The following is a 26,139-nucleotide window of genomic DNA, read 5'->3' as shown; positions in this document are numbered from 1 at the left end:
CCTCTTCCCGTCAAGGGGTCTCTGCTGAGCAGGTGCATGTAGGAGAGTCACTCTTGCAGAAGGACCGTCACCCGGGAACTTTAATTTCTGGGGAGGACGAGGAGAGAAAGAAAAGATAAGGAGGAAGCAAAGAGAGAAGGGGACAGAGGCAGAGCTGCCAAGTTACTCATTCCAGGAGGGAGACTCTTTGGCCGGTCCTGGTTTTAAACTTACATCCCAAAGCAGTGTGGGACTTGTAGTCCATGATTCTATCCATTGAAATCAGTGCTGCAGGTACCATAATGCACCAGGATGAGGCTGGCAGAAATCCAGGACCGGCCAAACAGTCTCCCTCCTGGAATGGGGCAGCTCTGCGAAGGAATGCAGACGATGTCAAGTTGCGCAGTTCTAGGTGGAAGATTTGGGGGCATCCTGGACTTCTGACCACTGGCAGCACTGATTTCAATGGGCTGGATTCAGACACTACAAATCCCACACTGCTTTTAGGATGTAAGTTCAAAACCAGGACTGGCCAAGAAAAAAGTCTCCAGCCTGGACCTGGGTAAGCTGTCATTTCTGGGAAAACTGAGGGTGGGGGAGAAAGCAAAGAGGGAAGTGGGACAGAAAAAACTGAGGGGATAAGGGTTGCCTCAACTGGTGACACCTGACACCGCTGGGTACCACAGTAATGGCGGCATTTCACTGCCGATGACGTATGCAACGTGCGTCTCGCTCTGTCCGGTCGCGCTGCTGATGACGTAAGCGCCAGCCGGGCCCAACTCTTGTCTTCTTGTTACACGCGGCGCTGCTGCTGCGGCCTCGGGATCTCTGGTCTTCCAACTCCTTCCTCCCTGGATCCGCGTCTAGTCCCGGTCCTGGTTTCGACCCGTTCACAGCGACAAGATGGTGAAGCCGCGCTACAAAGGGAAGAGTACCATCAACCCGTCCAACTCCAGCAGCAACCCAGGTACCCCCCCCTCCAAATCATCCATAAACTCCCCTTGGAGCCCCCCCCCACCCCAGTACTGATAGGCATAGGAGACAGGTTTGTGGGTGCTTGAGCACCCCCCAATATTGAGAAAATTCCTTGTATTTGTCCAAAGAAGGATTATGTCCACTGGGCTTAGCACCCCCAATAATTTTGGAAAAGTTGGCTCTTATGCTGATAGGTGTTCCCCCCCCCCCCCCAATCTACTACCCCCACCTCTTCTGGCACTCCTGCACCTTCTGCTTTAATTTCCTGCCTGCAGCCTATATCAGAAACACAGAATGTGGTGGGTATGTGCGGAAGATAGAGCCATTGTGGGGGTTTTTTTGAGATTCTTGGTGCCAGAGCAGTTTCTGTATTACATACAGGTGTAGTAGTAGTTATGTATTTCACTGTTGTGGCTCTGCTCACAAACCTGCAGCTGAACATCCGGACACTGGCTCCAATTCATCCATAAATGACGGGGGTCGGTTTGGTCCTGGGTTTGTAGCACCACACGCATAGACTGGTATTTAATTGGATTTGGTCTGTTCATCTCCAGCCAGTAATCCCACCTAGATACCCTGACCCCCAACTTATCCATTAATTCTCCCAGCAAGTACTTCCCCTCAGGTAAAAGGAAAGGGGATGGGCTTACATATTATATACAGGTATTTATTTTGTACCGGGGACAATGGAGGGTTAAGTGATTTGTCCAGACTCACAAGGAGCTGCAGTGGGAATTGAACCCAATTCCCTTGGTTCTTAGGACGCTGCACTAACAGGCTACTCCCTTCACTCCACCAGGTATTGATACCCCCCCCCCCCATCCACTAATCTTTAGCCAATACTCCCACACCCTTTCCCCCACCCCACCAATTACTCATAATCTTCTGCAGCCATGGAAAGCACGTAACCTCAGGCTGTTCAGGTTAGTGTTGTCCTATGAGGTGCCTGCCCAGGTTATGACCCCAAATGTAGGTTTCTTGGCTCCATTTGCAGTCCCAACCCACAGTTTGGGAAGCTCTGTTATGGACCATCGCAGAAACATGTTGTCTTTTCGTCTCTCTACTGGGTAGAGTTTTCACTACAGTTCAATGCTCTGCCACCGTCTGTATATTTTAAGCTTCAGATGTGCTTTTTTTTTTTTTAGATCGTGTTAAGGGAGCTGGAGGCAACAACATGAGAGACCGGGCTACCATCAGGCGCCTTAACATGTACCGGCAGAAAGAGCGCAGGTAGGTGCCTGATCCTTTCGGACCTGGGCATGGAATCGAGCACAGAACATTGATTACATTAGCCACAGCCTTTTTACAAAGTTTGTCCCCGTGGGTTCTGTCTCCGTCCCCACCCTGTCCCTGCAGGTTCTGTCCCCGTTCTCGCCTCGTCCCCGTGGGCTCTGTCCTCATCTGCAGAAGCCTTGAACACTTATGATTTTATATTTAAATCTTTTTATTAAAGATAGAAAGGAACAATATGCTGTGCAACTGTTGTGTTTATAAACCACAAATAGAAAACAATAATAACAACGAACAACTATAATAGCCCGCACCCTCTACCCTTTCAACTGACTTCTACTACCCCAAGGAATCCTAATCCACCCTGTTAAAATGTCCAGGGGTACAAAATACAACCTGTTCTGTTTGCCCTAGTGGGGGAGAATTATGCCCTATGATGCACTGTTATGATTTTATTTATTTATTTGTTGCATTTGTATCCCACATTTTCCCACCTATTTGCAGGCTCAATGTGGCTTACAATTTTCCGTCATGACATTTCAGAGTACAGATACAATTGGTAATATATATATAGAACATGGATGATATAATAAAATTAGACGATATGATATAGGGAGAAAATAATCCGATGGCGAATTACGGTTCTAATTGTGAGTCATTATGGTATGTCATGTTAAAGAGATGTGTCTTCAGTGCTTTACGGAAGCTGATTAGGTTGTGAATTATTTTCAGGTCAAGTGGTAGAGAATTCCACAATTGCGAACTCAAATATGAAAAGCTGGACGCATATATTACTCTATATTTTAGACCGTTACAGCTGGGGAAATGAAGATTTAGGAACGTGCGAGCTGATCTTATAGCATTCCTGGGTGGTAGGTCAATGAGGTCTAACATGTAGGTTGGGACATCACCGTGAATTATTTTACGCACCAGAGGAAGCCAGTGTAAGTTTTCTCTTAGGGGCTTAGCACTTTTGTATTTTGGTTTTCCAAATGTAAGTCTAGCTGCGGTGTTTTGGGCAGTGTAAAGTTTTTTTTTTTTTTTTAATGATTTGTTCTTTACAGCCAGCAAGAAGACCATTGCAATAGTCTAAGTGATTGTACTAATCTGTGGATGAATAAGTAGTTTTCCACAGTCCTTCATGCAATAGAAGTTGTGCTGGTAGCAGGAATGTACAGGATCCCCCTCGTGCAAATTTCGCTAGCTGTGGCCAGCGTGTTTGCTTGTTTTTTCAAAAAAATCCAAATATTATCGTCTGCATTGCTTAAACATAAGCAGTCCATTTCATTAACGGACTTCAAAGCAGAAGATGGCACAGGGACATCGTTTGTCCCCGTCCCCGTCCCCGTGTCGTTCTCTATGGAAGATCAGAGAATGTGTAACAAAAGCCCTGCTCTGTTGCATACGGTCCAGCAATGAAAGACTTGTGCAGGTGCTAATGTGTGAACCAGAACGTTTCACTGGTGCGGTGGATTACCTGCACAAATTCAAACGGGGTTTTGAGGGCATGATATCAATTGGTGAGCTTTGTCAGTCCATCTGTGCGGACGAATAGATTGTTTCTGAACTTCCACCAATCCTACCGCATTTCATTCACCTCCGTCCATAGAAAGAGCCCCTTTAAGTGCTTGAATTTATAGGAGCGGAGATTCACTTTAGGGCACCCTCCGAGCCTGTAATTTCCCAGATTGTTTTAATTTGTTTACTGTGTGCTTGAGAGCCTCTGTTGTGTGGTAGCTGTTCGGAGAAGGTCCACGTCCTACAATTTCTGTTTTGACCTGTCCCACTAGCCATTCATGACGCAAAGTTGCTCATATCTTCTCCAGTGTCAACTAATGCTAACCCAAGTCTGAGTGTTAAGCTTCAGTCTGTTCTGTGGTTTCGCTGCTTATTGTTATAATGACTTATTTGTTTAACAAAGCCTACCCTGAAGTCAGCAATGCTGTTTAACCCTCTTATTCTTTTCCCGCTTTGTTTATCCGCTCTTTCCCCTCTGTCAGCTTCTCTTATCTTTGTACTTAATTTGCAAGCTCTTTTAGTGGATCAAATTCTTCTTTTTTTGCTGTTGTTAAATTGTACAGCGCTGCGTAACCCTAGTAGCGCTCTAAAAATGTTAAGTAGTAGTAGTAGTACTGTTGTATTTTGTATCTTACATAGTAACATATAGTAGATGAAGGCAGAAAAAGACCTGCACGGTCCATCCAGTCTGCCCAACAAGATGAACTCATATGTGCTACTTTTTGTGTATACCTTATCTTGATTTGTACCTGTCCTTTTCAGGGCACAGACCGTATAAGTCTGCCCAGCACTATCCCCGCCACACCGGCTCTGCCACCCAATCTCGGCTAAGCTCCTTAGGATCCTTTTCATCTGAACAGGATTCCTTTATGTTTATCCCACGCATGTTTGAATTCCGTTACCGTTTTCATTTCCACCACCTCCCTTTTTATGGTAACTTTGTTAGCCACATTGAGCCCGCATAAGCTGTGAAAATGTGGGATACAAGTGGACAAATAAATAAGTAATGTTATATTGTATGATGTTTATTGTTATAATATTACGATGTAAGTTGCATTGAACCAAACATGTTTTGGATAATGCGGGGGTACAAAACAACAAATAAATAAAAGGAAAAATGAAATTTGTTGCTAACAGGCTTTATCGATTTCAGAAACAGACGTGGGGCAGTCATTAAGACCCTGCAGTACCAGTCCTCTGTCGCTTCTGGCACCGTGGCCCGAGTGGAACCCAATATAAAATGGTTTGGTGAGTTGCTGTAATCCTCAGTGTTTTTGAAATCCCAGGGCAGGTTTAAATCATAAGGGACACTTTCCTGGGCCTTAATATTGCTGCACTCTTAGACGCCCTTTTACTAAAGGGTTGCCGCACGGCAACCCAGAACTTCCACCGGCCCAACGCGGGTGCCGCAGGTAGATTCGCCCCCAGTGCGCGCCAATTTCGGCGTTTACGGGAATATTGAAAAAAAATATTTCTGCAAGCTGGTTACCTGGTGGTAATTGGTCAGTGTTGTGTGTTTCCCGGTTACTGCCAGGTTAGCGCCTTTTTTTTAAACCCCGCTAAGCTAACCGCCTTTACCACATTCTCTGGCATTACATGTTGAGTGAAGAAAAAAATGTCTGATTACTTTTAAATTTACTACTTTGTAGCTTCATCGCACGCCCCCTAGTCCTAGTATTTTTGGAAAGCGTAAACAGACGCTTCACGTCTACCCATCCCACTCCGCTCATTATTTTATAGGCCTCTGTCATATCTCCCCTCAGCCGCCTTTTCTCCAAATCGCAGAAAAGGTACGCTAAGCGCACTTTCTACCGCTGCTTTATAAAAGCACAGCAGAGTGTATCATCATTAATTGCAGATAACTAGCAAGGCCTTGCTTTCAAGCGGGAATTTGGGTGGAAGCTGTTTGTAATACATTGTAGAGGGCTAGAGGCGTTTATATATATTTTTTTTCTTCCTATTGATGATGTGTCGGCGCATTTCACTTTCTGATTTCCTCCATCCCTTTTTCAAATAACCAGGAAACACGCGCGTGGTCAAGCAGTCCTCTCTGCAGAAGTTCCAGGAGGAAATGGAGACTGTCATGAAGGACCCCTACCGAGTCGTCATGAAGCAGAGCAAACTGCCGATGTCTCTCCTTCACGACCGCATCAGACCTCACGTGAGTGCAGCCGCTCATTTCAAGGCTCCATCTGTTAGCTGGGTAGAGAGTTGAATCTGAAGCCCTGAGGGCGCAGCCAGGCAGTTAACCCAGGTAGGACGACGGAGCTGGTTTTTTTGTCCACAGATAGAAAGGAATCGGAGAGCTGTGAAGTTAGTCAACTTTGAATCGCAGGGAGTTCCTCTTCCGTTAGTAACAGCAACAGAAAACAATCAAGTTTTAAATACAAATATTTAGCCTTTACTGAAAGTAATGAAAACCAGGGCTCGTGTCGAGCTTTAGAAATTGTGCTGTTTGAAAAATCTGTGAAAGTTTCGTGCGCTTAGCTGATGGATTGATTTCCTGTGGAGAAGTAGAAAGGGCCAGAAGTGGATTAATGAATTGCAGATGGCTCACTAATTGCCTGCGTTCAGTTCTTACTCTTCTGCATAACATTTAGCTCCCATAATTTTCTTAACTGGGCAAATTGGTCTTTATTTGCCATCATCTACTACAGTACGTTCTGTGCATCTCCTGACCAGATGGTCCCATCATGTGATTATAGGCCACTTGTGGCCAGTGAGGTAAAGTGGTCTTTCCCACCCACCACTCACCAGACAGCAAGCCTGGGATAGGCAAGCTCCGAGCTGTCTGACTTGGAATTGCAAAGTTAAGTCTTTTGGCGATGAAGTCTTTTGATGCTTCTGTTCTGAAAATAGGGCACAGTTGCCGTAGTAGTGACCCTTCCCAGGGTGCACAGGGCCTCACCTCCACAATGTGACAGAGCCCAGTTGTCCAGGAAGTGTAAACCAAGGCACAGTGCTGTGACCAAATCAAGATTTTAGTGTACACCAAGCGGACGCATGAATGTAGCACTGGTGGAGGAGTGTGAGTTATTCATTGCTACTTTCTAATGTTTGTTCATGATTTGGGTTAGGGCACTTCAGCTTGGGAAAAGAGATGCCTGAGAGGCTGATTGAGGTCTACAAAATCCAGAGTGGTGCAAAACGGGTGAAAGTGAATTGATGATTTTTTTTTCACTCTTTCAAAAGTACAAAGACTAGGGGACACTCGATGAAATTACGTGGAGGAAATATGGTTTCACTCAACAAATAGTTAAGCTCTGGAACTTGTTGCCAGAGGATGCGGTTAGCCTATCTGGGTTTTAAAAAAGGTTTGGACAAGTTCCTGGAAGAAAAGTCGATAGTCTGCATTTGCGATAGACAATTTGGGAAGCCACTGCTTGACCCGGGATTGGTAGCATGGAATGTTGCTACTTTTTGAGATTCTGTCAGGTACTTGTGACCTGGATTGGCCACTGTTGGAAGCACTGGGCTGGCTGAACCATTGGTCTGACCCAGTATGGCTATCCTTAGTTCTTATTTATTAAACTAGATTTATTTGGTGTACGGTTTCAGTTTTGTTTTGTTTTTTTACCTAGAATATTGTGTTCAGTGCTGGAAGTTGTACTTCTGAAAGGATAGCGACAGTCTACAAAAAACAGTAGAGCACACCGAGACTAAATATGTACATCCTATAGAAAAGATGGCGGGTATCTGAATGAGGGCGCCCCCGACATAATAGCCCTGACAAAACAGTGTTGTAACAAAATAACCTTTGACAAATCAGCCTCTAACAAAATAGCCCCCTAGAAAAAAAAAAAGCACATTACAAAAAAAGATGATAAACTACAAGTGAAATCTTCACTGATAAAGGCTCCAACCAGCATTACATAAGTGCATAAGTAATGCCACACTGGGAAAAGACCAAGAGTCCATCGAGCCCAGCATCCTGTCCACGACAGCGGCCAGTCCAGGCCAACGGCACCTGGCGAGCTTCCCAAACATACAGACATTCTATACATGTTATTCCTGGAATTGTGGATTTTTCCCAAGTCCATTTAGTAGCGGTTTATGGACTTGTCCTTTAGGAAACCGTCCAACCCCTTTTTAAACTCTGCTAAGCTAACTGCCTTCACCACGTTCTCCAGCAACGAATTCCAGAGTTTTTAATTATGCGTTGGGTGCATTGTATAAAGCATCTACTATAATAAAACTCACCCTCAACGTTCTGAGGACACTGACGTCAGTGAAGCCAAGCTCTGACTGCCTTCAAAAAGGTTCGAAGGTTCGTGGTGGTGAAGCCACCAAAATCGCTCCGGGCCCCGCCCTCGAGGGCGGAGCAATGGCAGAACAACGAAGGGGTTGGCAGGGAGGGAGGCGGGGGGTGGGAAATCGCTCCGGGCCCCGCCCTCGAGGCGGAGCAATGGCAGAATAACGAAGGGGTTGGCAGGGAGGGAGGTGGGGGGGTGGGGAATCGTTCTGGGCCACGCCCTCGCATCAAACATCATGACATTGGGGGCGGAGAAATGCCAGAACAACGAAGGGGTTGGCCAGGGAGGGAGGGATGGGGGTGTTGGCAACGAAAACCTTGCTAGGGCCCGTTTCATTTGCTCTGAAACGGGCCTCTTTTACTAGTATATAAATAAACAAGAGCTACCAACTGGTATTCATGATCTGTTCTGCTGTTTGAGGAAACTATTCTTCCATCAACATGCTAATTAATAAAAAAACAATATTGCCATCATTTTCATAGTCTTACCAACGTTATCTTGTTTGGCAAAGTAAGATTATTAGGGAAAAAAATGGAGTGTCATATTCTGGGTAGCCTGATCGGACCCTTTTGTCGGGGGGGGAGGGGGGGCTATATTGTGGGCAGGCTGTTTTTACAGTGGCTGTTATGTCAGGGAGCTTTTTTGTTTGGAGTCCTTTTGTCGGGCCCATTTCGACTGGGTACCCTGAATGAGACGTTCAGGTACCTCAGTGGTAGACAAATATTTATCAGAGGAAGTACTGCTGTAGTTCAGAGGTCATGGGATGAAGGTTCATGGGGTAAACTCGGGCTTCTTGCATCAGGAAAGAATGGAAGAAGCATGGAATGACCTCTGAATGGGGGATAAGAACAGAGGAGTCCTGGTTATAAAAAGAACTGAGGGCAGAGTCGGAATCAGGTCTCAGATATTGCACCGGAACTGAAGTTGGCCTAATGGCCTTTGTTTCCGTGATCCCTGCAGAACAGCGTAAACAGGCCAACTTGTCAATTCTTGATGGTGTCCCACGCCGTGGCTAATGTCTTTCATTCGTGGTCCAAAATTCCTGTAGTCGGTAAACGTCAAGGTTCATTTCTTTAATCACAAAGACTGGTATTTTAGGCATCCAGGCTCGACAGTTTTTTCATGTGCATTTAATAACTACGTTGTCTTGAGTTGAGCACAGTTATCTGGAAGTAAAAGGCATTTGTAGAGCAAGCCTGTCCTTCATCCGTGAAGAGAGTCCGCATCCAAAAGGGGGCTCAGCTTACAAAGAACTTGTGTTCAAAAACAGCCCCAGCCTCCCTCCCCCATGACAAATCTGTATGTTTGGCGGGGTTTGCGCCTTTATTGGCAAAACAAAGGAAGATGGAGAGCGAAGATAGTGAATTTGTTGTTGTTGGATGTCAGTGGCTGATAAAATAGACGGGGCACTGGGGTTTGGCAGGAGGCCCTTCTCTTGCTGTGGATTGTTTAGACTTTGTTGCCATGCTTTTTTGGATTTATGTGGCCGTTTCTTTTGGAAGTATTTCCCGGGTTTCTCAGCACTGACAGGAGAAATGCTTCTGGTGCGCTGAAAAGAGACAGCCCTGTCCACAGACTGAGCAGCTCAGTGATGGAAGAGAAATGGCTTCCTGGCTTCTTCCGGTGATCAGCGTTAAGTAGGAATCCACGCAGCCAGTGGCCTTGTGTTTTGCTGTGGCGCTGTGCTTGTGCTGTTTCTGCAAAATACCACAGTCATGGTCATTTAGGGGAAAAAAAATAGGCCTAACGTTAGGACGTGCAAGCATTTTTTGTGTTTAGGAAAGTGAAAACATCATTCCAGGCATCCAGATTTGAAAGTTATCCTCTTGTTAGAGAAAGTCAAAACAGTGACAGCTCATTTTGTTTGAATAAGGCACGAACAGTGTTGTGGGCGTTTTCTACTTTTTGTTGGTAAGTTCTGTAAAAATGAGAAACTTGTAAACTTGTTTTTTTTTCTTTTCTTTCTCCACAGAATGCCAAAGTGCATATCCTAGACACGGAGACTTTCGAAAACACATTTGGCCCGAAATCCCAGCGGAAGAGGCCTAACCTGACAGCGAGCGACCTCGTGGGCCTGGCCGAGCACGCCGAGGCGTCTGCAGAGGGTTACAGCCAGGAGAAAGATCGGGATCTGGTCACTGAGGACACGGGAGTCAGGTGCCGAGTCAGGAAAAGAGCGCGCACCCATACAGCGCAGCAGCTCTGAAGGGGCAATTCTGTAATGTACACACTGACGTTTATGCGCATAAATGTTTGCAATTCTAGCGTATTACGTGTATACGTGTACAGTTAACCATATATGCGCCAGCATGCCGCCTAAGCTGTATTCTGGGAATAGAAACAGAGAAACATGACAGTAGATAAAGGCCATAGGGCCCATGCTCCATAACCTCTAACTCTCTTCCTTTTCCTAAGGGATCCCACATGCCTGTCCCAGGCTTTCTTGAATTCTGACACGGTCCTCATCTCCACGACCTCCACCGGGAGGCCATTCCACGCATCCTCCACCCTTTCCGTAAACGATTACTTTCTTAAATTCCTCCTAAGCTTGTTTGCTCTTAACTCCATCCTATGCCTTCTCATTCCAGAGGGTTCCTTCATTTGAAAAAGGCTCTCCTCCTGTACGTTAATGCCCCGAGATATTTAACCATCTCTATCCTATCCCCTCTCTTCCAGTGTATGCATGTTGAGGTTCATAAGCCTGCCAGCTTAACGTATATAGCATATTGGCAAGGGGGTGTAAATATTGGTTAGAGGCCAACCAAAACCAAATCTGTGGCTAGAATTTGCTGCCGGATTGTGGCCAAAACCGAAACTGCCCCCTCCCCCCCCCAAAAAAAAAACAACAACACCCAGTCCCCCTCCCTGCAGCCATTCAGAGCCCCCCCCCCCCCCGGACCCTACCCATGAGCCAAGAAGGGGGGGCTCCTCCTGTTGGGGGAGGAGGGAGGGACGGCTCTTCAGGGAAGGACGGACAGGGCTCCTCCAGGGAGAGGGGGAGGGATACGGCCCCAAAAAAATGCACCAACATTTTTGGCTGGAATCAAAACGAGGCTGAATGTGGATTTTGGGCCTGAAATTCGGCCAACGTCTACACATCGATGGGGCATAGGCAAGGCTCTGGCTTATGTGCATAACGTACAGAATGCTGTTAAATCACTTGGGTACCAACCGCACTCATGTGCTTTGCCGCTCTGTGGCTGGCACAAGTGGCCACTCCTAAACGGTAGGCGTGATAATACTCAGGTATGTTTTTTATAAAGGAAAGTAGGTGCCTTTATAGCACAGATTCGTACCATGTTCCTTCCTTGATGCCTGATTCTAGACACCCTGTTACAGAATTGCCCCCGGGCTAAAGTCTCGACTACAATAAAGAGTTCATTTGAAAATTGCGAAAGTGAAATGTTGGGAGGTTTTAGCACTTTCAGACACAGGGCTGAAAGCGTGGTAACAGCAATTCAGCGTCTCCATCTGCTTCTTCAGAAGTCCACCAGTTGGGCCAAACTTGGGAGGGTGAAAAGTGGATTTAGGCCTTATGCAAATCCCCAGCCAAATATCGGCCGGGATCCACATAAGACCTGGTGGCTAGTGCCTGAAGATTTAGCCCCAGAAATTCAATGCAAGTGTCCGGACACGGCCTGACAATGAGTATCTGAGGCTAATCCTGACCACCGTGGTCTGAATATTGGCTTTCATTTTCTCTGTTTCTACTTGTGCATGAAGCCAGCGTGACGGCAACCCATAAGTGGTGTACTCGAGACTCCTAGTGAAAAGCGTTTCGTGACTCTCCTGGTTAAGCATGAGTAAAATCTTAATTTAACCCCACAGAAGTCAAACGTCGTCCTGTTTGTGTCTTGTTTAGAAATGAAGCTAGAGAAGAGATTTATAAGAAGGGCCAGTCCAAAAGAATCTGGGGCGAGCTCTATAAGGTATGTTATATCTCTCCCCACCCCCCACCCCCCCTTCATGCACTGGTAACTGTAGATATGGTAACTTTTTTAGCAGCAGCAAAGAATCTAGGTTTCCCCAGGACCAATGCAGCTACTGGTGCCCAACATAGATATTAGGAGAATTCATAAGGAGGAGGGAAGGGGGGGTTGTGAACACATGATCCTCGTGGAATGATGCATTGCTGAGCTGCTCAGACGGAGAATATTTCCAGGGCAGAAAGAGCTCAGTAAGACGCAGCGTTTTCTCCGGACCACTAAGGGGGAGGGGCAACTTGAGAAAGCGTTTTCCATCTCTAAAGTGTGTCTTGCACACGAAAAATGGCTGTTTTCAAATTATATGGAGCCTCCAGTGCCACAGCAGACTGGGCTTTGGAGCTAGCCCAGCATCTAAAAATGGTCTTTTAACTATTTCTTTGCCTCCATGTCTTGAGAATAGTGTGTATATGGAACAAAACGTCTCTTGAAGTACCTAGAACAGTGGGTGTGTGATAGATTTAGTATTCCAGTCTACCTCATGAATAGTCATTGTGGATATCCTGAGAACCTGACTGGCTGAGGGTGCCCTGAGGACTGGATTGAAAAGCACTGTCCTAGAAGGGATGGAGCACCTCGTGGAGATGCCTGAGCTCCTGCAGCAGTCTGCCGCTGAAACCTTTGAGCGCATGTTACCTTCCAGCATATGCACGCCTGTTTTAGAACGGGGGTTCTCAACCCATTCCTCGGGACACACCAAGCCAGTCAGGTTTTCAGGATATCCACAGTGAGAGAGTGCATGCATATTCATTGTGGCTATCTAGAAAACCAGACTGGCTTGGTGTGTCACGAGGACTGGGTTGAGAACCCCTGTTTTAGAGCAACTTAACAAAATAGATTTATTTTTTATTTTTTGTTACATTTGTACCCCGCGCTTTCCAACTCATGGCAGGCTCAATGCGGCTTATATGGGGCAATGGAGGGTTAAGTGACTTGCCCAGAGTCACAAGGAGCTGCCTGTGCCGGGAATTGAACTCAGTTCCTCAGTTTCCCAGGACCAAAGTCCACCACCCTAACCACTAGGCCGTCCGGAAATGACCAACCAGTTAAATCACTATCTAGAAAACCAGACTGGCTTGGTGTGTCACGAGGACTGGGTTGAGAACCCCTGTTTTAGAGCAACTTAACAAAATAGATTTATTTTTTATTTTTTGTTACATTTGTACCCCGCGCTTTCCAACTCATGGCAGGCTCAATGCGGCTTATATGGGGCAATGGAGGGTTAAGTGACTTGCCCAGAGTCACAAGGAGCTGCCTGTGCCGGGAATTGAACTCAGTTCCTCAGTTTCCCAGGACCAAAGTCCACCACCCTAACCACTAGGCCGTCCGGAAATGACCAACCAGTTAAATCACTCGTTTGCGGCTATCCAGTCATTTTCAGCAGCACTTAACCGGTTACCTTTGCTGAAAATGATTGGTTAGCGCCAAATTCGAAAGCGGCTAACTTGTGGATGTTCCAAGGCCAATATTCAGCCCTTCACTGCATAAGTAGCCTGCTTAAATCAGGCTGTATAGAGTCCTATCTTTAAGCGGTTTGGCTTATGAGGTCATGGGCTGAATATTGACTTATCCAGCTGTGTGTTAAATGGCTCAAAAAGTCACTTAACCCTCCGTTGCCCCTGGTACAAAATAAGTACCTGAATATATGTAAACTGCTTTGAATGTAGTTGGAAAACCCACAGAAAGGCAGTGTATTACGTCCCATTCCCTTTCCCTATTTGAGATTCTACATGGAATGTTGCTATTCCACTAGCAACATTCCATGTAGAAGCCTGCCCTTGCAGATCAGCAACGCAGCCGCGCAGGCTTCTGTTTCTGTGAGTCTGACATCCTGCACATACATGCAGGACGTCAGACTCACAGAAACAGAAGCCTGCGCGGCCGCATTGCTGATCTGCAGGGGCAGGCTTCTACATGGAATGTTGCTAGTGGAGGAGTAGCCTAGTGGTCAGTGCAGTGGGCTTTGATCCTGGGGAACTGAGTTCCATTCCCACTGCAGCTCCTTGTGACTCTGGGCAAGTCACTTAACCCACCATTGCCCCAGTACAAAATAAGTACCTGAATATGTGTAAACCGCTTTGAATGTAGTTGCAAAAACCTCAGTATATCAAGTCCCATTTCCTTTTCCCCTTACCATCCACGTGTCTCGATTTTGCAGGTGATTGACTCTTCCGATGTTGTTATCCAAGTACTCGATGCCAGAGATCCAGTGGGTACACGCTCCCCTCACATAGAGGCCTACCTTAAGAAGGAAAAGTCATGGAAACACTTAGTGTTTGTCCTCAATAAATGTGACCTTGTCCCTACCTGGGTCACAGTAAGTATGACCCTGCTTAACCCCTTGTTTATACACATATGCCTCACAGAATGTATTTCTCTCTTATTTTTATTGTGGATGGTTTTTTTTTTTTTTGCTGTCTGGAAGTTGGAAGAGATTGAATCTTTGTGCAAAAGCAGTGCCAGCTGGTTCAAAGTTGTGTACATATGACTGACCCGTGGGTATGTTGTAATATTTATTTCTTTTGGCCTGAGACTTAAGAGGCCGGATTTATCGGGGTGGCCAGTGCCCTGTCAAAAGGTGTTTCGGCTACTTGGTTTGGGAAATTGGTTTCTGTCCATGGAGCCTGAGGTGGGTGACATGTGAGGTTCTTTGGTGCTGAAGATGAAAAATGATCTTTCCTTTATGCGCTGCATATTATGATGAGGGCTCGTCTGCAGTCACCGAGAGAAATCTGGTTTGTATTAGCTCGTACTAATTGAGTTTAGCTGGTAACAAAAGCCTTCGTGGTGGATTGTTTTTTGGGATTTAGAGAGTAATAGTCCAAACATGCATTGTCATATTTGAGAGAGTTTAAATTCCTTGGCTTGTTGGTTTTGGACCACTGTGGTTCATTTGTTTTTATTTTGGTTTTATTTATTTATCGGGTCATTCGGGTTAACTGGAAGTGTTTTGTAGATACGCTGAGCTCTCTTCTCTGTAAAGAAAAATAAAAGCAGAAATCTTCTCTTCCATCTCGTTTCATCTTCTGCCATGCCTCGCACGGCATTCTGGTTGGAACCTGCTCCCTTCTCACTGGGGGGGAGGGGGAAGGTGCACAGCTGAAGCGTCCCGGCCGTCGAGTCGCAGCTGCTGAGACTTTTCTTTCTTGCTCACACACCCTCCTCTTCACCTTTAGAACCCAGTTATTGCAGCATCACCTCTTAATGGGGCCCACAGACTGCAGCTTCCTTCGTAGCCTGGTATGCCTGCATTCTGAATCTCGCCAGTAGGTGTCGCTGGTCAGGTCTCTCTTCATAATGAATGTTAATGGTAACAAGTGTGTGTTTTCCTATGATTTTATCATAATTGTTGTGACTAATTTTTTTTTTTGTTTGTTTGTTTTCCCTAGAGACGTTGGGTTGCTATTCTATCCCAAGAATATCCCACACTTGCTTTCCACGCCAGTCTCACAAATTCCTTTGGGAAAGGTGCTTTCATACAGCTCTTGCGACAATTTGGGAAGGTAAATAAATGTCCACTAGTTCTTTTTTTTTTTTTTTTTTGCCGAACAGAATTCTACCAAAATCATCTTGAGTGAATTGTGCTCCGTTCGTTTTGAAGAGCATGTAAGTGTGATTCTCCGTCTGTCATGTTCCCACAGCTGCACAAGGACAAGAAGCAGATCAGTGTAGGCTTCATCGGCTATCCAAATGTCGGAAAAAGCTCGGTGATAAACACACTGCGATCGAAGAAAGTCTGTAATGTGGCTCCCATTGCGGGAGAAACCAAGGTAAGTGCGCACGTAAGAATGTTGTTGTATCGTGTCGGTGGAGGAAGTGAGCTGTTTGAGGGTTAGCCATCTAAAACCACCTTGACATGCGCCACCTGCTGCCCAGGAGGTGCAAGTGACACTTAAACAGAAGACGTTCCTTGTGACTGCTTTACATCGCTTCATTTGAAAGTGCAGCAAGTCGAATAGAGCTAATGGTTTTAACGAGCCTTTTAGAAAGGACGTCAATACAGAATGTGGCCGTCCCAGTCAGTTCGTCACAAATGGACGTCCATCTCGCTTTGTAATTTAGTACAGTCTGTTCTAAAATACAGCATGAACATCCGTTTTACAAACTGAAATGCCCAAATTGTGAACGTGGAAAAATGAGGGATGTGGACCTCTATTTATTTATTATGAAGCTTAGATTCTGTATTATCCATCGTTCTAAGCGGATTACAATAAGAACATTCATAATAAAACAGAACACAATACAATATTTTATTTTATTTATTTATTTAACACATTTATATCCCACATTTTCCTCAGTCCCGGTGGACCCAGGGAGCAAAGGTCCAATGGAAGCATCAAATCGGGTCCTCCAGCACTTGCCATCAAGCCAGCCCTCCTTTCTTTTGGTTTTTGTTTTTTTTTTTACCTGTGTCTGGCAGTGAAGAGTCTCGCGCTCACCACCACCTCCTGCCTGCAAATACACACAAGCCACCAGTTGCTCGGCTTTGAAAAGTACATAGGAGCAGTGGATTCTCATGCATAGCAGAGGTCTGCTTAATTCAGGGGTTCTCAGTCCAGTCCTGTCAGGTTTTTAGGATATCCATAATGAATATGCATATAGTGGAAGCTTGGTGTGTCCTCGGGACTGGATTGAGAATCTCTGGCTTTACTCGAAGCACATTAGAACTCTTATAGGAATGGTGCAGGACATTAATTCATAGTTCATCGGGGAAACCGTCTGGAGGGGGAGATATTGGCGCCATGCTTGAGCAGAATAATTTGGAATGAGCATGTGGAATGGCAGGGACACTGGACGTGTTCCTCCTTTGGTATTACTACAGCTTAATACTATGATTTAACTCAAGTCATGTGGTGTAACTAACCCTTTGGTCCTTGGCAGGTCTGGCAGTATATCACGCTGATGCGTCGTATCTACCTTATTGACTGCCCCGGAGTGGTTTACCCTTCGGGAGACAGTGAGACGGACATCGTCTTGAAGGGAGTCGTAAGTATTTCAGCAACATATGTACCTATCAGGTTTATAATACCTCCTCACCCGAGATTTGCGTCTTGTGCTGGCATTGCGCAGAGCATATGACTGCTGGAGGACCCGCTTTTCATACCTTTGTTAGGATAAGGGCTTTTGTTTAAACACATGTGTACAGATGATTCCAAAAGTGTGGTATTTTCAGCAAAACAGGTGTTCACAGGCTCTGCAGGTGTAAAACAGTTTGACAAGAGCATAAGAGTGGAGTGGCCTAGTGGTTAGGATGGTGGACTTTGGTCCTGGGGAACTGAGGAGCTGAGTTCGATTCCCACTTCAGGCATAGCTCCTTGTGACTCTGGGCAAGTCACTTAACCCACCATTGCCCCATGGAAGCCGCATTGAGCCTGCCATGAGTGGGAAAGCGCAGGGTACAAATGTAACAAAAATAAAATAGATACTATTGGAGATTCTACATGGAATGTTGCTACTATTGGAGATTCTACATGGAATGTTGCTATTCCACTAGCAACATTCCATGTAGAAGGCTGCGCAGGCTTCTGTTTCTGTGAGTCTGACGTCCTGCACGTACGTACATGCAGGACGTCAGACTCACAGAAGCAGAAGTCTGTGCGGCCACATTGGTGAGGGCCGACTTCTACATGGAATGTTGCTAGTGGAATAGCAACATTCCATGTAGAATCTCAAATAGTAGCAACAGTGGAGGAGTGGCCTAGTGGTTAGGGTGGTGGACTTTGGTCCTGAGGAACTGAGTTCGATTCCCACTTCAGGCACAGGCAGCTCCTTGTGACTCTGGGCAAGTCACTTAACCCTCCATTGCCCCATGTAAGCCGCATTGAGCCTGCCATGAGTGGGAAAGCGCAGGGTACAAATGTAACAAAAATAAAATAGATACTATTGGAGATTCTACATGGAATGTTGCTACTATTGGAGATTCTACATGGAATGTTGCTATTCCACTAGCAACATTCCATGTAGAAGGCTGCGCAGGCTTCTGTTTCTGTGAGTCTGACGTCCTGCACGTACGTGCAGGACGTCGGACTCACAGAAGCAGAAGCCTGCGCGGCCACATTGGTGATCTGCAAGGGCCGACTTCTACATGGAATGTTGCTAGTGGAATAGCAACATTCCATGTAGAATCTCAAATAGTAGCAACAGTGGAGGAGTGGCCTAGTGGTTAGGGTGGTGGACTTTGGTCCTGAGGAACTGAGTTCAATTCCCACTTCAGGCACAGGCAGCTCCTTGCGACTCTGGGCAAGTCACTTAACCCTCCATTGCCCCATGTAAGCCGCATTGAGCCTGCCATGAGTGGGAAAGCGCAGGGTACAAATGTAACAAGAAAAAAAAAAAAGACTAGCCATACTGGGTCAGACCAATGGTCCATCTAGCCCGGTATCCTTCTTCCAGCAGTGGCCAATCCAGGTCACAAGTACCCGGCAGAAACCGACAGTCTCTGGGAAAACATAACTAAAGTCTCGGATCCAAACTTTTGAGACTGGCTACTTTTTCATGTCATGGGTCCGTAAGCAGTCTGCAAAAATTACACTGGAACTTCTGTAACTTTTTCTCATTTTTTTCCCACATAAAAGGATAAAGTTTGGCCTGTTGTATTGCAAATTGTTGGCTCTAGTGGAATTCATTAAAACCTCATTTTTGTTTCTGTCGACTTTAGTTCACCTTTCCCCAGAGATGGTCCAGCTTTTTTTTTTTTTTTTTTAAATGGCGATGCATGACTACATAATTTTGCTGACAAGGAAGTGACCTCTAGGTTATCAATGTTTTATTATCCTTTACCCTACGCTGCCCTAGCCTGCTAGGGTGAGATTTAAGACAATTTCAAGCCCAATGACAATATATCAAAGGGAAAATCAAAATTAGAGGGAGTCCCTGGTCAGATAGGACCGACAAATACACCACTTTCTTGCAAAGCAGTTTTACGACATCTGTTTGTTCTTTAGGTTCAAGTTGAGAAAATTCAGACCCCAACGGACCATATTGCTGCTGTGCTGGAGAGAGCAAAGCCGGAATACATCAGTAAAACCTACAGGATTGAGTCTTGGGAGCATGCTGAGGATTTCCTGGAGAAGCTCGCCTTCCGCACAGGCAAATTACTGAAAGTGAGCAGTTCAGCTTCATGTTAACACGGGGAAGGAGGGGGCTGGAATACCAGAGGATGACGTGAAGAAGATTAGAGTCCCTGGATGATGTCATCTGTGATGTGCCACTCTCTTGCCCCATGGGACTGTAAGCACAGTTCTGTGGTGCCTGGAGTGGAGGAGTAGCCTAGAGGTTAAATTTAGCGGACTTTGATCCTGGAGAACTGGGTTCAATTCCCACTGCAGCTCCTTGTGACTCTGGCCAAGTCACTTTACCGTCCATTGCCCCAGGTACAAATAAGGACCTGTATGTACTATGTAAACCGCTTTGAATGTAGTTGCAAAAACCTCAGAAAGGCAGTATATCAAGTCCCATTAAAAAGATTCCATGCACAATCTCAAAGAGTGGCAACATTCAGTGTAGAACCCAAAGAACAGCAAGATTCTAGAATCCCAGCCTAGTTCAGATTCTACATGGAATGTTGCTAGTGCAGGAGTAGCCTAGTGGTTAATGCAGTGGACCTTGATCCTGGGGAATTTAGTTCGATTCCCACTGCAGCTCCCTGTGACTCTGGCCAAGTCACTTAACCGTCCATTGCCCCAGGTACAAATAAGTCCCTGTATATACTATGTAAACCACTTCATGTAGTTGCAGAAACCAGTATAATCAAGTCCCACTTCCCCTTCCCTATTTGAGATTCTAGATGGAATGTCGCTAGTGGAGGAGTAGCCTAGTGGTTAATGCAGTGGCCCTTTGATCCTGGGGAACTGGGTTCACTTCCCACTGCAGCTCCTTATGACTCTGGGCAAGTCACTTAATCCTCCATTGCCCAAGGTACAAGTAAGTACCTGTATATACTATGTGAACCGCTTTGAGTGTAGTTGCAAAAACCGCAGAAAGGCGGCATATCAAGACCCATTTCCCTTCCGTTCCGCGCCTGTGGAGTTCAGTCTCAAACCCAGACCTCCTGCCTGGCCAGAGTATGAGCTGTTAGACTTCCCAAGCCGGTATGGGAGTTGGGGAACTATGCTGCTCATTTTGTGGGCATGCCTTAAAGCGAAGGTCTTCTGGAAAAGTACTTAATTTCTGATGTGCTTGTATCTTTTGGTTGGACAGGTTTATACCTGGATTCTCCAATGCCTGGTCTTCTCTTATACACCATTGCTTAACTGTAGGGAGGTTGGTACCGGAAGGAACCTGGGGTCCCTCTGATGCATAGATGGTTACAGAAACTTTCAGCGACTCTACTGGGCCTCTGTATATTTGTTTTTTTTTCAGGGTGGTGAGCCCGACGTGCAAACTGTAGCCAAAATGGTGCTTAACGATTGGCAGAGGGGCCGCATACCATTTTTCGTGAAACCGCCAAATATGGAGCCAGTTACTCAGGTAATAATTCGCATGCAGGCTGGCCACTGATCACCCTGAAGTCGGAATTTGTCCTGGTTTTAAACTGGTTCAGTTTAGGGTTTTATGCAAAGTAAATTTTGTGAAGAATTTAATCTTTTGAAATAAGAAACTACAAATGTGTTTTAGTGGAAAAAGGAAGTGTATTAATATGACGGAATTTGTCTAATCAGGACACTGGGGGCGGGGGGCTTCATTTTCAAACGAGAAAAATGTCTAAAAAGTGGCATAAAGCAGCATTTGCATGTTTTGCTCACTAAAACGTTCAAATCAGTATTTTCAAAACCCGTTTTTCAGTGCAGTGTGTCCAAATCTCAAGGGGGTGTGTTGGGGGTGGGATTTTGGGCGTTCCTAAGACCTGGGCATTTTTCAGCCATAATGGAACAAATTGAAAACGTCCAGGACTGAAACTGGCGTTTTGAGCTAGACCTCTTTTAATGACTAAGTCCCCAAAAAAGTGCCATAAATAACCACAGAAGGAATGACCCCCTCTCATCCCCCCCAAAAAATGTAAAAGACAGTACGTATCAGCCTCAGATGTTATAGCCATTCCTATTAGAGGACCAAGCAGGTCCCTCTTGAGTAGCCTAGTAGTCGGTGCAGTGCACTGTGGAGAAGGGGACCCAGGCCAATAATCCATTCTGTTACACTTTTTTTTTATTTTTTTTATTGCATTTGTATCCCACATTATCCCACCACTTTGCAGGCTCAATGTGGCTTACAATTCATCATGGATACTGGAAATAGAAGAGAATATACATTTGGTTTTACAGAGGGGTTTGGGTTACATGGTGGTGAAATACATGATAGTGTTAAAGCAAAAGACATTATAAGACATTTCTGGTTATTTTAAAGATTATACAGTTACACGTGGATTTATTTATTGCATTTGTATCCCACATTTTCCAACCTATTTGCAGGCTCAATGTGGCTTACAATGCATCTTGGGTACTGGAAATATAATAGAAAATAGACATTGTGTTACAGAAAATTTTTGGCAACGTGATAGTGATAAGAAAAAAAAAGGAAGGAATGAATAGAATAAAACCGAGCGAGAAGGGCCCTTTCTCCCTATCCACGACTAATCTGTGCGCGTCACTCCACCACGAAGCGGGAAATCCCATTAACGCGGTTTCCAGCCAGGCCCTGCCCGGGTCTAGCAGCCGTTACTCGACCTCGTGGCCAGCAAAGCCCGCCGCCGCGCCATCCTTACCCCAGGCGGCGCCTCACCGCTACCGCCCGCTCCGTGCTCGCTGTTATCCGTTTTCTGTCTCTTGGGTGCCCTGCCACCTTCGTTGCCGTAATATCGACCTCCAGCCGCTGCCATCTTCACCATATCCACCACCCTTGCAGCCTTGTGGTGGAAAGTTCGAGGCCACCAAAAACCTACTGTACCCACATATAGGTGACACCATAAGGGCAATTGTAGCGGTGTACAGTAGGTTTTGGAGGGCTCACTATACAATATAAGAGCGCAACAGTGAGCTGTGTACCTGGGAACTCTTAGGTGAAGTCTACTGCAGCGCCCCCTAGGGTGCCCCATTGCTTTCCTGGGATGTCTTTGTGGCCAGTCTACTAAGAATGCTGGCTCTTCCTACATCCCAGTGGCTTGATTTTGTGCGTTTTTTATTTGGTCTTTTTTTTGTTGTTTTTTCTGAAAATGGACCCAAAAAATAAACGCACAGAGCACAAAAACATCTAGCAAGTGGCCATTTTCGAAACAAAAATATAGACGTTTTACTGGACATTTTGAGCAAAACGTTCAAAGTCGGACTTAGACGTCACACGAAAATGCCCCTTTGTGCGTATTTTGCACATCTCTTAAGGAAAGCGGGGGTAAAATTATTATTGTGTGGCTTGCTGTGGTCATGACAGAGGTTTATTTTGATTTGTTCTTTCTCCCTCCCCCCCCCCCCCCCCCCACTTTTTTTTTAAGCCCTCAGAGACTGCCAAAGTTGCTACAGTGGCCGTTCAGAGTGACACAGGCACAGAAACGTTGGAATCTGCAGAGGTCAGCGTGGAGCCAGCAGATCCCAAAGGAGACGCTCGGTCCCTAAACACTGAAATAAAGAAACTCCTGTCAGGGGTCCAACAGCACTTTGGCAAAATTCATGTGGCGCCTGAATTCTCAGGGGACGACCTGGTACCACTGGAGTGGTCAGGTGATGAGGAGACAGAGTCCTTGGGAGAGGAGGAAGAAGAAGAGGAGGAGGAAGATAGTCGTGTCGATGAACTTGAGGAGTCTGGTGACGCAGACAGCAAGACCAAGCAGCTGTCGCATGGTAGAAAAGATGACCAAAGCTCGAAAGCTGTAAATCGGACTCTGGATGATAAGATCGCAAAATGTAAAAAATTCCTGAGCAAAGCCAAAGCCAAGAGATTTTCTGCCGTCAGGTATTTATGCGACAGAACACATTTCCATTGATCCGTCTTACAGGATATTTGCTTATCTCCTCACATGGTTTTCAAATTATGTTTTCATTTTGGAAAATGATGGTGGTAGACCAGCGCCTCAAAACCAAGGAACTGGCACATATTGGCCTGGCGTGGTGAGGGGGCTAAGAGCTGTGCCCTGTTATCACCACGTAGGGAAGAAAGTTACAGTTTAAAAAGATTTACTTGTTCACTAGCTATATTGCAAAATTATCCTTCTATATCTGTGTTGCAGGATTTGTAAGGGACTGAGCGAAAAGATTTTCATCAAGTCTGGGCCGAAGTTAGAGGGCCAGCAACAGCAGAAAGTCCAAGGTATGGTGAAACTCAAATGACTTGAGCCTAGAGGAGAACGTGGTCATGAAGGGAGTCTGTCTTTTCTGTAGGTCCGTGATTTTTTTGAGGAGTGGCCCTCTTTCACTCGCTGGTTGACCATGTACTGACCCTACCCATTAGCCTCTTCTGAGAGTTGGACAGGGGAAACATTAGTGCTCCTTTCCGTACCCACTCCCCGATTTCATAGACCATTTACTGGCTGTGGATGAATTCACTGCCTATCGTGTCTCATCTTCCTTGTGTTGTCCTTTAATCTGTGCAGCTGCTGCAGCCTAGTGATCTGTACCGAAATCCAGGCGTATTTTATAACAACGCGCGTAACTTAATTGGCTTAACAAGCTAATCAGCATTGCTAACAGTACTTAAGCAATAATCACTAATTGGTAATAATTAGAATGTACGCACACAACTTGCTAAGATGAACTGCGTGCAGTTCAAAAGGGGTGAAGGTATGGGCGTTCCAAAATTTACACGCGTAGTTATAGAATTATAGCCCAGCGCGCCAAAATCTATGCGCAGGGATTTGCACCAGGTTTTCGTTTGTGTAAACGGAGGCGTGTCGTTTTAGGTGCTGGGATATCAATTGAGTGTATATACCGCAGCTAAATTTAGGCACCGCTTATAGAATACGCTTAGGCGGAAGTGTTTTTCACGTGGATTTTTTTTTATGCGCCTTATATAGAATCTGGCCCGTAGCCTGAGAAACAAATAGATCCGTGTGGTTTGTCGATGTTTCTCAGATTCAGCTGCTTCAGTACCCTGCGCCGATTTCGGTGCCTGCTTTGGAAAGAGACAACTGTTTTATCCTGAGTAACAAGTTTGTTGGTCTGTGCTATTCGACAACATTTCCAAGGTGTGTTTTTCTGCATCTGTAGGGTACAGAAAACAAGGAAAGAAACGGAAAATCAATTATGACAGCGATGATGATGGAGCTGTAGCGTCCCAGCAGAAGCTCACGTCAAAGGAGGTGAGTATCCGATGTGCCCTTCAGATTCATGCGAGGCCGTCTCATTTCAAAAGCTGACTGGGAAACATCTGAAGAAAAGTAGAGGTGATATTTTGCGGCAAGGGGGTGACTCTGCTGCTTTATGTCACAATGACTTGATTGTCCTATACTTAGCTCACTTTTATTATATGTAGCAGTGATTTTCATTTCTAGGAGGCATTTCTTTTTTCTTTAATTAAGGGGAGAAGTTAGTGTGGGCTACCGTTAAGATGTGTTATTTTACTGTTAACCCCAGTTATTAGTAACTAGGTCTCACTGTACAAAACGGGACCTGTGCTAAAATAGCATGTTAGTGGTAACATAACAATTCTTAACAGTAGCCCACTTTGACAGTTTCCCCCCCTTTAATGTGAAGAGTTTGTCTCCGATAACCAGAACTGATGTTGTGCCTCATTCCACCAATGAGCCAACCTCATCAGTGATGTCACAATGGCTTCATTGTCCTGTACTTGGCTCACTTTTATTACATATAGCAATGAACTTCCCTCCTTAGTGTGAAGGGTTTCAGTTTCTGGTAACGAGAGCTGATGTTGTGATGTCATAATGCCTCATTCCACCAATAAGAGCCAACCTCATCAGTGATGTCACAATGGCTTGATTGTCCTATACCTGGCTCACTTTCCCCCCTTAGTTTGTCTGATGAGTTGATATTGTGATGTCATAATGCCTCATTCCACCAATAAGAGCCAACCTCATCAGTGATGTCACAGTGACTCGACTGTCCTATACTTGGCTCACTTTTATTAAATATAGCAGTGATTGTGATTTATAGAGACACTACTTTTTTTCTTTAATTAAGAGAAGTTATCAATTTGGGCTGCCATTAAGATGTGTTATTTTAATGTTAACCTCAGTTATTAGTAACTAGGTCTCACTGTACAAAACGGGACCTGTGCTAAAATAGCATGTTAGTGGTAACATAACAGTTCTTAACAGTAGCCCACTTTGACAGTTCTCCCCCCCCCCCCCCTTTGATGTGAAGAGTTTGTCTCTGATAACCAGAACTGATGTTGTGATGTCATAATGCCTCATTCCACCAATGAGCCAACCTCATCAGTGATGTCACAATGGCTTCATTGTCCTGTACTTGGCTCACTTTTATTACATATAGCAATGAACTTCCCTCTAGTGTGAAGAGTTTGTCTCTGGTAATCAGAGCTGATGTTGTGATGTAATGCCTCATTCCACCAATAAGAGCCAACCTCATCAGTGATGTCACAGTGACTCGACAGTCCTATACTTGGCTCACTTTTATTAAATATAGCAGTGATTGTGATTTATAGAGACACTACTTTTTTCTTTAATTAAGAGAAGTTATCAATTTGGGCTGCCATTAAGATGTGTTATTTTAATGTTAACCTCAGTTATTAGTAACTAGGTCTCACTGCATAAAATGGGACCTGTGATAAAATAACCTGTCTTAATGGTATCCCACGTTGACAACTACAATCTTTGTCATGATGGGCTTAATTTACAGCTTCAGGAGTGCGACTCTGACTGAGGGGTAAACCCAGGGTTACATAAGGTTCCTTTTTTTCTCTATTGTACAGCGCTCTGTTGTTGCCTTAAGGAACAGTGGTATATCAAAGTAACCGTAAAGCATATGGTCATCTTACATAAAAACAAGCTTGATGATTTAGTTCATCTGTACGTACAGGGTTAAAACCAAGAAATAACTAGTTTGTAGGGTGAAGGTTTTGGGTCGTCACATGGCCACGTTGAAATCTTTATTGCCATCTTTGCAGAGGAGAAGACTGGAGCGAGAGCAGCGCGTGCGGAAAGTGGGTGTGCGATACTACGACACTCACAATGTGAAGAACAGAAACAGGAACAAGAAGAGGGAAGGCTCAGAGGGACAGAGAACAAAACAGATAAAACTCGGACAGTGATCCTACAAATCCTATTTGATATTAAATTTATTTTTAAAAAGACACAGGAA

At 45.3% G+C, this 26,139-nt stretch overlaps 1 protein-coding gene across 1 annotated transcript; it reads left to right on the top strand.

Moving 5' to 3' along the window:
- Positions 1–749: 749 nt before the first annotated feature.
- Positions 750–26,139, top strand: GNL2 (G protein nucleolar 2). The gene is made up of 16 exons (XM_030219313.1): positions 750–946; positions 2,100–2,184; positions 4,856–4,950; positions 5,724–5,863; positions 9,928–10,112; positions 11,818–11,884; positions 14,097–14,255; positions 15,328–15,441; positions 15,580–15,708; positions 16,820–16,924; positions 18,883–19,041; positions 20,300–20,407; positions 22,362–22,819; positions 23,094–23,173; positions 24,070–24,161; positions 25,946–26,139. Exons 1-16 carry the CDS (start codon positions 883–885, stop codon positions 26,087–26,089), a joined length of 2,184 nt encoding a protein of 727 aa, XP_030075173.1. The 5' UTR covers positions 750–882; the 3' UTR covers positions 26,090–26,139.

The sequence above is a fragment of the Microcaecilia unicolor genome, chromosome 11 (assembly GCF_901765095.1).
Source record: "Microcaecilia unicolor chromosome 11, aMicUni1.1, whole genome shotgun sequence".
In the NCBI taxonomy this organism is placed as follows: domain Eukaryota; kingdom Metazoa; phylum Chordata; class Amphibia; order Gymnophiona; family Siphonopidae; genus Microcaecilia; species Microcaecilia unicolor.
Note: the sequence above shows the minus strand (reverse complement) of the source record. Positions and strands in the feature narration are given on the sequence as shown.